The 18,520-nt window shown below is 36.1% G+C and overlaps 1 protein-coding gene across 13 annotated transcripts in view; it reads right to left on the bottom strand.

Moving 5' to 3' along the window:
* Positions 1-18,520, bottom strand: part of HDAC9 (histone deacetylase 9) — a 441,905-nt gene that overhangs the window by 125,975 nt on the left and 297,410 nt on the right. For all 13 annotated transcript variants that reach the window (XR_007378361.1, XM_048952240.1, XM_048952241.1 and 10 more), the window contains 3 exons: positions 14,478-14,611; positions 7,073-7,193; positions 960-1,009 (listed from right to left, as the gene is read on the bottom strand). Coding sequence is in view for 12 of the 13 variants with exons in the window: in XM_048952240.1 (XP_048808197.1) it covers positions 960-1,009; positions 7,073-7,193; positions 14,478-14,611 (305 nt within the window). In the remaining variant the exon portion in view is untranslated. The remainder of the gene's footprint in view (positions 1-959; positions 1,010-7,072; positions 7,194-14,477; positions 14,612-18,520) is intronic.

Here is an 18,520-nt window from a genome sequence, read left to right as displayed (position 1 = left end):
TATTTTATTTGTCGAGTATCTCATTAATAAAAAAAAAAAAAAAAGAAACTATAAACAAGATTACTATGTCATGGAACTTATCCTTTGTGAAGGATAAAAGTAAATAAAATATTAGAAATTTGTATTGGAAGTTGAGGTATATCTCTGATTTCATTCCAGAGATTGTGGTTTTACTGAGAAAGAGCAAAAACATCCAAAAACCTAAAGCGTATAGTGTCACTCAGACAGCCCATCCATACATAATAATATCAGCATTTTGATTTCACTGACATTAGTAAATAATGCACCGAGCTGAACTAGATATGTGGAAAACTGCTGTGTAGGGGAAAAAAGAATGAAAGTGGGGGGAAAAAAAAAGAAAATTCATGGAACACCTGTACATGAAAAAGGATTTATCCTGCTATTATCTTCCCATGAATTTAGTATGAGCATGACACCAAGATCAGTAGAAATTCTCCATTCTAAATGCTTTCAATAATTTGGATTAATTGTTTGCCTACTGTTTCAACACATTATTATCTATAAATTTTTGCCCATTGAATACTAATACTCAACGCCTGTATTTCAGAATGAATTTGTTCTGGTAATCCGGTACTTTTTGTTTCTGCTCTCTGAGCAATGCAGAGCTATATTTACTTTTCAGCAATACATGAAGCAGCTTCATCAAATTTCATTTTGCTAGAAGAAATTGCACACGTTACTTTTCACAAAAATAGATCACACGCGAAAAAAAAAAATACACTTCCACAAAACATGTTCCTATCTGTTTCATATGCTGATAGCAATATATTTTACTCATGTCTTTGAAAATAGTAAGATAATGTCCAAGAATTCCTCTTTAGATTTATCAACCTCTTGTGACTTTGAATTGTTAGTAAAACAGTGCTGTGGAATCTATGAATTAATACATTTGTCATGTGCTGTCCTCTCTTGAAAGAAACAACAAAACATCTACTTACCCCAAGTCCTCCACAAGGCAGCAAGGAAAAGAGTTTTTGAGACACGTTTCCTATATATTGAAAAAAAAAAAAAAAGAAACAGTAAGTATCAATTATCAAAAAATCAGTTGAGTACTGGATCAGCAACCTCTACTGTAATTCACATTTCTGAATTTAAGCATCACAAAATGAAAATAAAGAACTCGATTAATACCTCAAAAGCAAATGAGCCATGGGACATTTAAATTACTTTTTTTTGCAACAGTGACAAATCCTAAGATTGGTAAGCAAGGGTTTCTAATGAGTGTATAGGTAATGAACTCAACTTCGCAGAAAATCACTCTGAACTAGGGCTAGTAGTCAACCTGGTATCTTTAGCTGCTGAAAAGATAAGCAGCTTGCCTATGCTACTCATCTCAGCTTATTACACAGCCTGTGGAGTGAGGTAGGCATCTCTCCCCAGCCTGGATGATTGTTGAGATGAATCGTACTTTAGAAGTGCCTGTTTCTTTTCACTGACAACAGAGGGAACGTCATTAAGCTTCACATGCAACTGATGACTATTTCTTAACTTCAGCTCTCCAAAAAGTTTATCCTTCGAAAACTGCTGTCTTCATCTTCTTAGCTATTCAGAAGTGGGTCTCATTTTTTTATATCCCATTAATGAATATTTTGTTATTTTTATTTTTATGTTTTAATATTTTAGAACATAACATGAAATATCTTTTTCATTATTTATGTCAGTAATACTCAGTGTATACATTCTACCAAAGGGAACATAATAGGTTTTAGAATCTAATTTCTAGCTTATTATGCTTTATAGATAATGTGATAAAGTTAATAATTATAATCACTTTTTATTTGTTCACATTTTCTTTTTTTGAACCACTAAACTCATTGTTTCTCTTGATAAGGACGATCTCAAAAAAGAATCTCAGGACTTGACTCCGTTCTTATTCAAGTATGTAATCTGATCCTAAGGCAGCTGTGGAAGAGAACGCAGACTTTTCTTCTGCCATATCACAGAACTGGTTTTGTGGCTTTGCCATATGGAGGAAGCGTTAGGCAGTGAATCACTCAAGTTACCAAGAGGAGCCACCCATTGTTATGGAAGGGGCAAACACTGCAGTTACTCATGTTTAGCAGGTGCCAATGAAATGTATAAAGACAATTATAAGCCATCATCTTTGAAGTATGGGAGACCAGACTGAAAGGTCTGAGATGAAGAAAGTGCTTTATGCTTTGAGTAAAATCCAAGATGCATTTTTAACAGAGTAGAGGCCTTTGATCAGTTTGCACAGTGTGCTAGAGAAGCGAAACAAAACCTCCTGTGGAGCTACCAGGGAAATGCAGGTGCAGCGGCTATGCAAAGTTCTCGTACTGCGAGTCCTAATGGCCTCAGACACACAAGGAAATGTTTACTGACAAAGACTGTCAGAGCTGAGGTATGGAAGGATTTTCCAGATTTCTTGCTAAGCAGATCCAGGGACCAATGTGAGCAGCAGTTTTTCACTTCTTGCTATGGGGAAGATCAAAAAGTCTTGAGCAGCTAACTAAAAAATTAGTGCTGTTAAAGTGACAGATGTTAATAGAAACACAGACTGAAATTCGAGATAAAAGGAGGTGTTTTTAGAATATTGAATGATTAGACTTTTTCTTAAATTCCATTGCATAAGAGAGAACAGATGAATTCTCATTTATCTCCATGCAGCAGGGCACATTGTACATGGTAAACACTATTAAAAACAACAAACACAAAGGGGAAACAGAAAAGCAGATGGTGAGGAAAGACACTAAAATCAATCAACGGATAGCATTAAATCAGAGAAAAACAATCATAAAGCCTTTTCAGTTCATCAAGAAATTTGCCAGGATACTAACTTCTTATTGCACAAGAGCAAAAAAGCCGAAGATGATAGAATTTTCAAAATAAGAAAAGCATCAAGAATTCATTAAAAGAACGTCGGGAAGATCTGCAGTAAGACAGAGAGAGGGAGAGACCATCACTTGGCTATCCTCTAAGAAAGAAAGGAGCTCACAACACTTGTCTGAAAATGAAAACCCTGAAGATGAATAGTGAGAACTGTGCTTGGAGTTGTTGCCTCAGCTGAATTTGATAAATAGTTGATATTTCCCAGTGTCACCCTTTCTTACTTAGGATACATCCAGCATAAAACAATAATAGAAAGAAGATATTGAGATACTTCAGTAGGTGAGGACAACTCCAAAAATAATATCTCTTCTTTTAGTATGTTGGCCACAGCATCAGAGGCAAATAGTGGTGCTATGGCACTAAGAAGATGAACCTTTCTACCAATGTTCTGTTACGTGTTGTTGCTCTGTGACAGATGGCAGCAGAGGGGCGGTCTGATAAAATGGCATCTGACTTAGAAAAGGGAATGAAGCAAAGGTGTGGAACTCAATTCCTCTGTGCTCAAAAAAAACATCACCTACTGACATTCTCCTATCCTCCTGAACATTTGTGGAGAGCAAACTGTGGAGGTGAGCACAGAGAGGTGGTGAATTTCAGCAGAGGTGACAGAGATGTGAAAAACAAGCCATGTTCTGGATGGCCATGCAGGCTTTGATGAGCATGGCATGCAAGGTCTTGCACATCACTGGAAGAAAATGCATAGCTAACAGTGATGAATATGTTGAAGAATAGTGTTTTGTAGCTGAGAATTCACTCTATCCAGTAGTTTTAGTGTGGTCTTTGTATCTGTTGTAGTTTTCATCAAAATAAATAGAAAGCATTGCTTTCAGAGTGACATGTAAAAGACAAATGGCTTTGTATCATGTCAGTATTTGCAGTCACAAGCAAATCACTTTACAAGAAAGATCTAGAGAAGATTCACCACAAAAATTCATAGGTAGAGCTAGAAATATTGTACTCAAAAATGTCAACCCATGAAGGTAGTAGGAGCTGGTTATTCAAACTGGGTGGCCAAGCAGGAAGCCCCTATAGAAGCCAAGAATACCACTTTTGAGATTTGCTATTCAGAGTCTGAATGAGAGTCTGATGAGCAAGAAAAATGATGGGAAAACGCTCCCTTTCTGGAAAAACAAAAACAAAAACACACACACACAAACACACACAAAGAAAAAACAAAACAAAAAAGCCACCACCCCCACCAACAAAAAAAAATCCACTAACAATGCGTCTACTTGTTAAAAGGCACCATTTAATAAAGAGCAATGTCAGTTTGAGGAATCTACTTGCTTCCAGAGTCATCCTTTAAGAACGAAGACATTTTTTCTAAGGAAGTAATTGCAATTGCAGAGATGCTCTATAAACGCATCTCTTAGCTGTACTTTAAATATTGCCTCGCTGTCAGGGATGTGTTGACAGGGTATTTCCCACTTTTAAAAACTTGTGATCATAGGAAACTTGATTTTTAGAAACACTTTATTAATTATGGTTGAGGAGGTAAAAAGCAATCAAACTGTTCTGCCCTTGAGGTCATTCAGAGAGGTATGAAAGATTGTATTCTGTCACATGAAACCATAATGTGATGTGACACACAGTCTCCATATTAGTTTCATTCACATCAAGAAGATGTAATGCAACATAACATGTTGTTTAACACACCACAGTGAAATATGATCAGTTAAAAGCTAAACTGCATGATAGTGTAAAAATTGAAGCAATCATTTGCAATAGCTGCTTTGGCAACCCCTGATTTGGAGAAATAAAGCCAGGAGTTCAAGACAGTTTATACTCTGAAAGCATGAAGAATATGTGAACAATATCTATGTGCACAATTCTCACTGACTTCAGTAGTTCACAGCTGTTTTACTTCACAGCCTTCCAGAACAGAGAGTTTTCCTTAACAGAGAAATCAGCACTTATTGACAAGTAGCACATTTCTAGTTCTAGTCATTCAATATATTTTGTTCCTTCAGGTGTTTTTTTTCTATTTACAAGAGACAGAAACTTCATGTGAGCAAGAAAAGACCTTAAGAAAATGCAAGTGTCCTCTTCTGAGCAGGGACAGGGAACAAATGTTTTTCTGAGGCTTAAAAGAAGAACGAAGTGTGACTCTGTCTTTTTTAGTGTGCAGAGGAGTAAGGGAAGGAAAACAAAACCCTTTTCATTAGAATGCAAAACCATAATCTGATGGAACAATTGCTGTAGGAAAAAAAATTCACTTTACTTGAAATGGGAAAGTTATGAGATGGTGTTGTTATTGATGACATTTTTGATGAGAAACATTTCCTTTAGATTTTTCTCCTTCACTACACATCATTTTGAATATTTGTACCATACCAAGATGTTAATTTTAATGTCAGCATTGTTTAGGTTCAACCACACTGAAATGGGGACAATGGGAGATGGAAGTCACACTGCATTTTGGAAAAATGTAAAAGAAAAGTAAGTTATTTTATATAGGAGAATGAAAGCTTAAATGGTTATAGTTTCCAGCCAAAAAACCAGGCACATGCAAAAGCATGTAGGAAGGGTGTATAATTGACCATTGTCTTCGTAAAAGGCCTTGCAAGAAGCAGCAAGAAAACATCCTACAGAGACAGAAAAGGGTATTCAGCAAAAGATACACTCAGGATATATGCTATGAGTGTGATCTCGATATAAACTCAGAGTAAATGTTTTGGACTGAGTGCCAGATGACAAAGGCAAAGAGTGTTGAGCAAAGAACTGTGAACAAATAAATGGATTTTGAGATTCAGTAAACAGAGCCTTCTGCATTCTGTATACATAGGTAGAAACACAGCAAGAGTACCTGGGTTCATTATTTTTTTTCCTCCATAACTGAAACTACACTACTACTGCATCCCATATAACAGTCCAAAATGGGAACAAGACTTCATATAAATGTATGTTATATTAAATAATGTAAAAATTAAAATGACATGAATTAAAATAAAAAAAAACTAAATGAAACGCTTGACTCTATCAAAATGGAACATTTTGACAATGTTGATGAACCCAAATCAAAATGTTTCCAATTCTTCATTTTGCAGGTATTTAGTGCTTATTTGTTTGTTTGTTTGTTTGTTTTTAGTGGGGATTTCCTACCTTAAAAATTCTAGCTTCTGATAATCTATCATGTTGTAATTATTTTTTAGCTTTGATCTTGTTTTGTCAAACATGTATAAACTTAGATGTTACTGCGATCAGTATATTTCTCCTATCTACATTTATGGCTCACTGAAGCCACAGTTCACCTTATGGAAGGAACTCTTTCCAAAGCAAAATAATTGCTATGTATTAATAAAACTAGAACAGCAATTTCTTGACGGCTAATGTTGTGGTTTTTTGGTTTAGTTTTATTACATTTAGGCAAATCTCCACATTTTAGGATATATGTATTAAAAATAGCAGAGAATGTGTTTCATCTTGTGTGCAAGGATAAAAAAGGCAGGATTTCATTCACAGATTATTTGCAAAATGCTCTATTTGTGTTTCCTTTCACATCATTGTAGCAGGTGTGAGAAGAGGCTCTGTTTCTTGCACTTGTCATGACAGTGCCCAGTTTAACCTTACTTCTCTACTATGAAAGCTTATGATGAGCATTCCCTGTTCCTGAAGTTATTTTATAAGAAAATCTTGACAGTTTTATGGCATTCTGTATATTCATAGGTCCATTTAATATTTTAATAAGTCTATTCCCCATTCTTCAGAAATATATGATATTCTGCATAATGGGAAGGCATTAAAATAAAGTTCATAGCACTTCATAACAAGACTCAGGCATGGTATCTGCACTTAGCATGGCTGAAGTCATTGAAATAAAGCAAATGAGAACAGCAAACAAGCAGTTCTGACAAGCAAGTGTATCTTAAACTCTCATTTTCAAAGCAGAGAACACAAGGAGATTGAAGACCATGTTCAAAATTGCCATCGATCTCTGATGGAGAACAAATTACAATAAAGGGTTAATGTTTTGACAATTTTGAAGCAAATGAGAAGAAACTTCTCTTTGTGCTTTCCAGCCTGCGCATTCTGCTAATCTATATTTGGCTTCCATTGTGACATTCTCCTTCCACATAGCAATGCATTTGGAAAAAGTGAATTTTTGTCACACTGCTTGCCAAGTATTTTAAACTGACACCAGCTATGACTAATGACAGTGCTGGAATGTGCTGTTCTCAGTAGAATAGAGGCCTGTACAGACCTAGGAGTTTCCTGGGGTCCAGCTTCTGTCTGTTCAGGGGGCTGGTGCCATACAGCAGTGAATGATGTTCAGAGTGAACCAGCTGTATTTCCTCCAGACTGGCTTTTCGACCTCGAATTCGCTGAAAGAAAACAGCAGAGGCCTACAATATTCCACTGACAATATTTAGGAAAAAAAAAAGAAAAAAGAAAAAAGTAAAGGTTTGAAATAACATTTAGTATGATTAATAATGGGTTGAAATTGTGTCATGCAGGAATGTGACACTGATTTGTTTATTAAAGTAATGCTATATGAAAAACAAATGCTTGTGTGGTTTATCACAAATGCTTAAGTTGTAGCAGAGTTAATAAAGGATTTCAAATACAAGAGAAAGAAAAGATCCTGACTCTTCTATATATTATTTTAAGAAATACAAACCAAAACAGAAGATATTTCTTAAATCAGACAGTTGACTAGAAAATGTCTTGTTTAAAGAACAAAACCTTATTCACACCTGTAAGCTGCAGATGTGTTCTGAATGCAGATTTATGTTTTTTTGTAATTACTGCAATTTATGCTGCTGGGAGAACATGATCACTTTGAAGACGGCCAGGGAGAGGAAGAAAATTAGCATTTACATTCTTAAGTAAAAATATTTCTCTGTATTTTTATTTTTAGAATGTATGTTTGATTTCTAAGGGTCATTTTTCTTGTTGCAGATACTGACCCGCTTACTTACTTTTGTTTTTATAAGTGAGACTTGTCTCTTTAACTGTTTCACCAGCTTGCAGTCTCCTCATTTAACAGTGTTAAAAAAAAAAAGGGTGGGACTATTTTTGTAAACCAATTGCGCACATTTAATCACTTTAAAAAAAGGGAGAAAAAGTAAGGCTAATTCTTTTTATTCGGTAGATCTGTTCCTTGTATGTATATGGAGTTACAGCCTGTCATAAAAATATTTACTTATCTGCCAGTGCAAGTGCCTTTGCAAACAACAACATGAAGCAGATTTTGTTCAGATTCAGGCGTAATAAACAGCACTGTCAACAAAGTTCTGGTCCCAAGATCATCTTTCCTGTTGATATTGGATAACAAAAAAGAGAAAGCAGACTATTTTTAAGGTCTTAGTCTCTGTTTGAAGAGCTGGTCATTTTGAACCAATGGGCAAAACCTGTCACAATCTAGAATGTGGATCTTTCTGACTGTCAAGGCCTACAAATAAATAGGTAAAGAAGTTACCTAAACAGACCATCTTATTTTTACTAGACTGATCAACCTTTTACAGAAATATTGCTCGCATCAATTTTTTTACAGGTTAAGCTGTCATTATATCCATCATACACTCATGCGTATCAGGAAGTACAAACATCTTTACTAGGAGAAGAAAGCAGTATTATAAACATTAAAGAAAGCACAGTAAGGAAGAAAGGAGTTGCCCAGGGACAGACAGAGGAATCATGCCCTGTTTATATAGAGTTAAGCAGCAGCAACTTTTTCTGACAAAGGAGGAAAAGTGCCCTAAATTTGGATGTAGATAACTGTGGAACAAGCTTCCATGCAGGGTTATAGTGGGAGCCCTATTCCTTGTAGTGTTAAAAGCTTGTCTGGACACAGCAGTGGAAAAAACATTTTAGGGAATGATCCAGGAACTAAATGACTTAATAAACTTTTTTCATCTCCAATTTATTCAGGCCTCTCCCAGTCTCATATGAGACTTTGTAGCAATGTATTCACATCCTCTGAACACACAGTTGCACAATCAAAATCATCACATTATGTTACTTCATGGAATCAGTGCACTCCGCAATAGTTCTTCTGAGTCAGATGAAGTCTTTTGCTTCACAAGTGAGGTGACTGGTAATATTTATTTATTCATCCATTTTCATTCAGTTCTGTCTTTCTAATAAGCTGCTTCAAAATCTGTATGCCCAGTTCCTCACAATAAAATAAGAAAGGAAGGCTGGTTTCTAGAACAACTGAAACAAATGTGAAAGAAAAGTAAAGTGGTATTTTGCAAAAGTCACATCAAAGAACCTTGAGGAAAATACTCACTGTCTGGTCATATATTTTCTGCAAGTTACACAAAAGCTCTGTAAGATACGTTTAAGACAGTTAATTGTCTGGGTCTTTTTAAAGTGCTCTTAAATGCCATATCACTCTAACTATAAAGAGACCCACAGCCACCCGTTATTCTTGTAGCATGGAGCTGCATGGTGTCGTATGGTTCTGCACTAACAGAGTAGGGTCTGGTAGTGACGTCTCCAAAATGAATTAGAGTAGAGAAGTATTTTGCTGAGGAGCTACCTATTATCCAATATTGACAGATTTTCTAGGAAGAAACAGATTGTGCAGAAATGGGCTCAGTGAAGAAATCAAACAGCACGAAACAGCCCTTTCCCAGCTACATATAACATGCATTTGTATAACTTTAGATGTACACTTTTATACTTGTCATTTTTATTTTATATCCTTCTTCATTTTCAGTGCCCGTGCTGTTATCAAAAGCTTAAAGTGTACCAAAAAGCAGAAAATAGGCATAAAAAAGCAACTGAAAAAGGTGTAATAGCACAGAACTTGTGGAACATATTTCATTTGGGGGAAGCTGAAAGGACTTCACTAGTCACACAACAGTAGCACAGGGCAACTCATCCTTTTCTAACATACGTGACAATTTGTGTGCTTTCTCCCCTGCCATACGCAGTTCCGTCATCAATGGAGACTTTTGCACATATCAGGTGGGCAAAAATGCACCTGAGTGCTGCAAAAGAACATTCCAGAAACAGAAAGTTATTTTCCCCAGAACAGGAAAATGCTTTTACCTCCCACAGAATTTAAGGTAAAAAGGACTGTCCAATCTGGTTTTGAGTTTAAAATGTACCATTAAAGTTTCACACAAATGACCTCTATTAACCTAGAGATTTTGGTTAGCCCTTCAGCAAAATGAACTCTTGCACAGCCAGAGATTCACAAAGACAAAGGTGACACCACTTGTTTCTCTCTGCTGAACTAACAGGAATTGTTGACTTAGCTTAAGCAATATTTCTCGCTCAGGTCTCTCAGTATGTGTCCATTGCCTCTACTGCAGCTATTCATATGGATATAGAATTTCTGTGAAATTTTCCCAGGCTATCCATTTTATAAACAAGGTCTTCAGACAAGGGCTTATTTTTCAGGAAATTCTCATCACTGTTCAATTCTCTCATATTTAAAAAGAAAAAACATACAGATAATACAGGTATTTTGCCAGTCAGTACATCTCTTTCTCTCCTTTTTGTGGGAACTCCAGTTGTATCTCTGACATTCGTGCATCTGTAGAGAGATGCAGTTATTATCTTCACGTGTTTTGATCTCCCAGTGCCTAGTCTGAATATGTTTTAAACAGTAGAGTTTGGCTCTTAAAGTGTCTTTATGGACTTTTCCTGGATTATTTATTCATTAATGGTAAGTTGAGGTTCAGAGGATATGATTTTTTTGAATATATTTTGATCATGTGATCTGGAAGAAACAATGGTTTTTAAAACCTTACATTCTTTCATGCTCTCCCTTTCAGTGCATGAGATACAGACAGCAGGAGGGGTAATGCCTACCATTACAGAAAACTAGCCAAACCAAGATCAAATTCCAGGTTGAAAAGGAAAATGTTCTGAACCACAGTCCCTACAGGAAGAAGAGGTGGGAGCATAAAGTGAGACCCTGTCTACATTCTTCTTTTCTTCTCCAAAAGCATACTGATCCGGGTAGTCCAGTGTCAGTCATTTGTGCATAAATTAAGGCCCCACAGGAGTTATGTAAATACTTCCTCTTCATAAAACAAGTGGAATGCAGACATCACTACCAAAACATTCAACCTTTCTTTTGTCCCAAAGGTAGGGCAGCTATGCATTACTCTTTATGAAGAGAAAATTGCATGACTTCAAGCACCATTCTGTCAGACTGTCCATCTGATGCTATCTGTCACACAGCCACAAAATGCAATGAAATACTGGCAGGAAAGTTCAGCTTCTACTGCCATACCACCAACATCTGCCTCTGATGCTTGGTACAACATAATGAAATAGGAGGCATTATTTTTGAAGTGCTAGGAAGAAGTGCTAGGAAACATTCACAGGCAGAGGAACACAATCCTATGTACTGCTATGTGTTAATGGGGTCCTTCACACCATTTTGGTTGAGCAGCAATGGGCACTATCCTAAAAAAATCCCAAACATGGCTTGGGCATCGACATAGGCATAAGAGTACACTCCTGGTAATGTGAATATGGGCTTTCCAATTCCATTTGGCCATAGTAGTGGAGAACAAATCCAGCCATACTTCATTTTGTAGTGCAGATACAGCTTCAAATACTCCAGTCAAATCTTCTTGTGATTTTACCAAGTTATATTTTATATAATCTATCTACGAGGACAATATGAGTGATTAATTTGCCCAGATTCATCTTTTGACTGTAATAAGCTGTCAGCCAGGTATGTCTGATTTCACATGTATTGATGGCAGGGGCTGTTTTTTCCCTGATAGAAGTAATACGGATGATACAGACATGGATTGCTCATTTATCTAAAGGTTCTTGCTAAATTAACAAAATATGGAGGTCCCCTTGACACTCTCCTCTGGCTAAGGATGCACATGTTGGAAGTGCAGAGATCTGAGCCACCCCTGACTGAGCTAGTTTTGATCCTGGAGCTCCTCGTCAGACAAAGAACAATACTGCAGTCTACCTGAACAATCCTTCAGAATCGGTGCGCCAGGCATTGTTCTTGGCAAAACTAGACCAGTGACCTTCCCTTACCCCAAACTCCTTCTGAAACTCATACAAAACATATATTGAGAAATTACATTAAGAAATACTAATGTCCATGAGGAGACATTCAGAAGTCAGTAAAGGAGACAGTGGAGTGCAAGTGTTGCTTTGGCTCTGCATTTTCAACGTGGTATATTCTAGAATGCAGCTTAACTGTAGTAATGCATTACTTCTTGAATAATGCAACTGCCTCTCTGTTGGTGATATGAGTCAGATATTTGTCTGAATGACTTTCCGAAAGAATCAAATTAACACGGAAGCAAATCATTTCAATTTTTCTGTATTTTAAAAGTGGATTTAAAGTCGAATTTGTCGTTGAGTAAATGCTAGAGAATTCAGTGAAGCAAAGAACAAATTGCACCATCAGATATAATCCTGTCTTTAGCTATGTAAGAGGATCAAGATAAACATCAGATCAATGCATGAGCTTCACACCAACATTCCTCAAAGTTTTATAACCAGTTTGCATTTTGATAATTCATTTCACATTCCAGTTTCATTTCTATGTACACAGTGGGAGTCAAAATAAGCTGAATGTCATTCAGCATGTGGATTTACTTCCTTTCTTCTCATTCAGGATTTTGGAAGACTCACTAGGTTGCATTTCAATTTTTGAAATGGCAGAAACCTTACAGAGAAACCTTACAGGGTGTATTGAACTGCATGCACTTCAGAATTATATTATTTCACCAATTAACAACTTTTCCAGAGCTACACAATTGGTTCTAGCAACATCTATTTATTGCTGAATAAAATAACACAAGGTGGCATGTTGCACTTTAAGAAGGCTGCTCCAAAAGTAATGCCTCCTATTTTATTATGTTGGTTCATGATGTTAGAGGCAGATGTTAGTCTTAGAGTAGCAGAGGTTGAACCTTCTCAGAAATATTCCAGTACATTTTATTACTGCATGACAGATAGTATAGAGGAACAATTTAACAGAATGGTGTATGACACGGATATGTGTATGAAGCAAAGTTGTGGAAGTGAATTCCTCCATGAGAAAAAAGATGGCATCCATTGACATTCACTGGTGTTTCCTGAAAGTTTATAGAGACCAAATAGTGGATATGAGCACAGTGAGGCAGTGGGTGGTGCATTTTAGCACTGGTAACAGTGACAGTGGGTCACCTTCGCTGGTGCAGATTTTTATGAGAGTTGCATGCAGGCTCCTGTTCACTGCCGGCAAAAATGCACAGCTAATGGCGAGGGCTATGTTGAAAAAAGTGTTTTGTAGCTGAAAATTTGGTCCAAATAGTGTTATTGTGGCCTTTTTATCTATTCTAGTTTCTACAGAAATAAATATGAAGCATTACTTTAAGAGTGACCCACATACTTACTTGCCCTCTCTTGACTTTTCTGTATGAGTCTGGAATCAATAAGGTATTTAGGCCTTCATTTAGTAAAGCATTCAACGGGGTGTTTAACTTACTTCTTAAGTATGTGATCCCATCAATGAAACCACTTATTTGATATTTGGCCTTAAGAACCTTGCTGAAAGAAAGTCTTTAAAATTTAAAAAATGATCCAAACTAAAAACAAAACAAACAAAAACAAACAAATAAACAAAAAAAACCAAACAAACAAACAAAAAAAACCCACGAAACCATTACCCTGTTAGAGTGCTGCCATCTAGTTAGATGAGTGTATACAACAAATCCATTTCCAGTGCCTGCAATATCTCACTGTCCAGTATGCTAGGCTACATGCAGAAAAATTACTAAAAAAAATAATAATAATAATAAAAAAAGGCTCTGTTGTACAAGTTCTTTTGCCTTTGTGAAAACCTAAATATATACTGAAATTAACTGACTGAGTCCCAACAATCCAGGGATCCTGCAAAACATAAAGCAGACTTGTTGAACTTTGTTGACTTATGCTGCAGTGCAGTAAGCACCTTCAGTTGTCACTGGCTTCTGCAGAAGTTGACAGTGCTGTACAACTCGTGGGAAGCAGTGAGTGGCAGGAAAAGCTGTTTTTCAGTAGCCCAGGTGATATGGGAATCTGAGAGCTCATATTTTATTTAAGCATGATATTTTAATATGTGATTTTGAAATGGAATAAAGCTCCACTGTTGCTTTGATATTATTTTCTGCAATATTTATTATATTGCACTTGTATGTATTGATTTTCGACTTGGTACCCATCATACTTCAGGCAAATGTGAATGCTTATGAAAACAGACTATAGCCTGAAATAAGACAAGGTGAAACATGCTTATGAAGTGATAGAAACTACATTTTAACAAGCAGTGCTCTGTACTACTTCAGAACAAAAAAAAAAACCTGTTAGCTGCTTGAAGAAATTAAAAGGTGCTCTACTGAAAGGTCTGTGTTTGTGGTTTGATTGTATCTTGCTAAATTCCTATATCAAGGTGAAGAACACAGGTGTAGCTGGATTTTATGTTCTGATGTATGCAGATAATGATATACATTGTGCAAAATTTTTGTTTTACACTTGGAAAGTGTGCTTTACCGAAATGCATTATTTTAATATAGTCAATTAAATCTAAATAATTCCTGTGTCAATTCACTCTATTCTTACAGAAGTAAGATAGATTTTGGATTTAACAAATATGCTGTTCACCTGAAAAAAAAGTCATGTATCTGGTCTTTATTTTTTATTACCTCACACTTGTTTAGCAGCCCAGTTTCTTGCAGCCTTGACCAGATGCTTTGGATCCTTCCAGCATGCTCAGGGTGATTAGCGTAGTTGCCACACATACACTGGTGCTTCAGCATCAGGCTGTCATACACAACACCTTCAGTGCAAAGACAACATAAAAAGAAACAGAGAGTAAAACAAATGCAGTCTCGTGTCATGTGTACTGTTGCATAATTGGATGTTATTTACCAGTAGAAGAAAGATGAAAATTCTGGATCTTTAAGTCCTCTTTTATTTCAAAGACTGAATTTTGACTTAGATCTACATCTTGTTATACCAAGAAAGTTAAAAAAAGATGCTCAAAAATTACACTAAAACATAAAAGTCAAAAAGAGAAAAAATGGAGTGGTGTCTTGTTATATCTTTTATGAATAGAAAAAATCGTGTTACTCTTTATCTCCTTTTCTTTAAGAGGTTGGTTAACCTCTGTATAACAAGAAAATGTTATATATTCATGACGGTCTAAGAAAAATCATTCAGAAAAGTCTTTTAAAATAAATTTAGTGATGAAAATGACCCTCTGTGTTCATGCTACTTAACTGATACAATGTATTAGTCCAGATCTCAAAGTACATCAGACGGAAATTTCAGAGCCGCAGCAGTGGCAGCCGGAGCCCTTTTTCTGTTCCATCCATTGCTCAATTAGGAGCAAATCCTATTGTTATACCACAGTGCAAGGTTTGTTTGGAATTTTCTATACTCGTTTCTCCCAGGAGAGAACAACCTTATAACACAGAGATATAAATATCACATTGCTCTGTAGCTGTGCACTTGAAGGGAGAGAGAAGTTCTAAAAACTAGGCTAAGGACTAAAGAAATCTTCAGTTTGCAAGGCTCTTAAACCAAGTTTGAGAACTGAAATATAATTTTATTTATTTACTCATTGTTTGCATATCCCACAGAAATGTCTGGAATCAGAAATATTTTTCTTACCCCTGTCAACCATTTTTATTTCAGAAACATTTTCTTCCTCTTATGTTTGAAAAGAACTCAAATTGACAACTTCTCCAAGCTGCAAAACTTTGTATTCAAAACCTCCTTCTATGCCAATAGAAGTATGCTATGCCAACACAGTTCTGGGGGAATTGTGTTAGCCTGCTACTGAAGAGTCAACCAGTGAAGAAAATACAATATTAATTATTGTATACATTAATATTAATGTACAGATTCAAGAACATGCTCAGTACCACCCCTATTTGGCAAAGAAGTTGAATGGATGTTAAGTGTTTAAAAACCCTGCTGAATGGGAATCTGTAACTTGGCTAATGCAAAGTTAAGGTTTTGAGATGATTCAGTTAGAAGCCAAATTTTTTAAATTATACTGCTCTAGGTAGGCTGACATATATGCCATATTACTTATCTCATGCCCTTTAGATCCAATACTTAGGGATCATGCTATTTAAGTCAAAATGAAGTTATGACAATTGTGTTTAGCACAAGGAGAACACAAAAATAATACCTACATGTAGCATGACTAGTTTTATGCTAAAAGATGATCCAACATGCAAAACAATACAATAGCAATAAATTCTAGTACAGATTTTTCAGCTTGTTTTCTTTAAAAGAAAAAAAAATGAACCAGGGAATCTGGAACAAATAAACTAATGCAGCTTAAAATCTTTGCTGGTATTGCCAAAAAAAGTTAATAATTTCCTTTCTCTGCAGTTATTTGCACTGCACAGTTTATAAATTTTGAAGCTCTATCATCAGCTCTTATAAGTTATTTGAAATAGCAAGTATGCATGCAAATAGATGCATGCTCGCATACTCATCTTTCCTTATCTTGGCGCCCAGAGTTTTAACTTCTAAAGTGTGTCGCACACCCAGACTGTAGAACTATTCAGTGGTCATTATACTGCTAGTTAAGAAAACATTCCCTTCCATCCCTCTGCCCAAGTGGGAAGGTAAATGGATGTGCAATAGGATTTTCAAAGCACTTGGCCAAAGTAGGCACTGACACCCAATGGACTTCAGTGAACATAAATGCTTCTAATTACTAACAAAAATAGTTTAGCAGTTGAAAGAATCACTTGTCTGCCTTTCTTTCAGCAATCATTTTATTCTGAGTATTCTGTACAAGCTTAGAGTTGCATAGTCCAAACTGATAAGAGACCAAGATAGAGATATATAGCTAGAGACAGAGTTACGTAGACAACAGAATATAAATATAAATGTAATCTTGATGTGCGTGAATTATTTTGTCCAATCAAATTTCAGTTTGGTCAAGTCAGCACTAAATGGCAAAAAACTTTTCAATAGTCAGTTATTGACACTAAAGAGTGCAAAAATTTATTTATAAACAGGGTTAACTTAAGAAAAGACTGAGATATGTTTTCATTTATTCCAAGCATCTAAATCAATTTAGGATGCGCAAGTAATTCAGATATGTTGCTGCTGGCTGTAGAGCACATGTGCTTGGTACAATAGATGTAGTAGAGTTTACTGCTAAAAATAGCCTGTAGGATTTCCCTAACAGGATTCAGCCAATAATCTCCCCACCCCCACAGAAGGAAAAGAGAGAAAGACAACTGTTTTCAATTGCAGACGGCTGTGAAATATTTATAAAAGATGGTTATTCTGTCTCTCCAGAACAAATGTCTACAGAGCCAGATTGCGCTCTCAGATTCCTTGTGTAAAGCTGAGCAGCTCCACTGAGACTGGTGGATTTATTCTGGATTTACACCAATATTACTGAGGTCAGAATGTGTCCCTGATGACAGTCTGAAATGGTGGCAACACGGAGCCATAGAATAATAGAAGACACCAGACAAAAGAAACTGAATTTGCATTAAGTCAGAAAAAGCAAAATCTCCCCACTATGGCTCCCTAATACTCATTCTTTTCTAAAATTCTTTATTTGGATCAACTTTAAATAACATTTTGAACAAAGGGGGGGAGATCAAGAGACTTAAAAATTGTTATCTAACAGCATGCTTTGAAGATGGTGAAATGTTCTGGAAAACAGCAGTAACAATGAGAAAACCCTGAAGAAATTAGTAACAAATAAAGCTGTGCTATGAAATATGATATCACACCATACCTCCAGAAGATTTGCAGACTTTTGAACAGGACACTGAAGCATATATGCAGTGAGCTTCCTTTTGTTGTCTTCTGTGAGTCTTTTAGAATGAGTTTACGATGTCTTGGGAACTCTATGAACCACATCAAGACAAGCAGTGGCCTGCCCTAATAATACTGTCTCTGCACAGCTGCCGTTTTGAGAAACTCATGGTAAGTGAATTAGCAGATTTCCTTCCATAAAGTCCAAATGTTTCTCACCCAACAAGTGAAATTCTTACATTAACTATATTTAAAATAAAAATTATCTTTTTCATCTCTGAATGCCACTTTGCTTCCACTCACTCACTTGCAGTGTTTTAAGGATGTCTCTTTATATATATATATATATATATATTTTTTTTTTCTAAGTGTATCATTGTTGCCTCAAGAAATACAAGCTTTTGGAGTATGACAAATTTTGATAACTATTGTGAACGAATTAGTACCTCTGGCAAAAGCCTGAATAAACAGTATATCTAAGTACTCGCTTCCCATTTCTTATGCAGAGAATAAGTGAAACTTGCTTATAAGCATATTGTAATATTACGCTGGGATTCAAACTTCTAAAAAGAAGCTAGTTTACCCAGAAGAAATTTTTGTCATCATTTTCTTCCCTTCACTGATGATTCTGAGTGTTCAAATCCCTCGATTTTGGAAAGCCTAGACCACACTGGTAGGAGATTCTCCCTTCATTATTGGACTGTCCAGATCTGACCAGAAAACTTTCTATTGTAGAGACTCCACATAACTGCTAGAGGATACCTGAGTTGAAGTCAGTATTACCTTCCAGTCAGAGTTGCAACTTTGCTTTTTCTATAGGGGAATGAACCTTGTAGTGTAGTCTGACTTGTCAAATGAAGACATGGAAAATTATTCTGCAGCTTTCCTACTTACTGGAGATTTTTCTTCAACTTATTGATGGCCTCTTTACAAAACAAGCAACAAG

This window comes from Lagopus muta, chromosome 7 (assembly GCF_023343835.1).
Source record: "Lagopus muta isolate bLagMut1 chromosome 7, bLagMut1 primary, whole genome shotgun sequence".
Taxonomy (NCBI): Eukaryota; Metazoa; Chordata; class Aves; order Galliformes; family Phasianidae; genus Lagopus; species Lagopus muta.
Note: the sequence above shows the minus strand (reverse complement) of the source record. Positions and strands in the feature narration are given on the sequence as shown.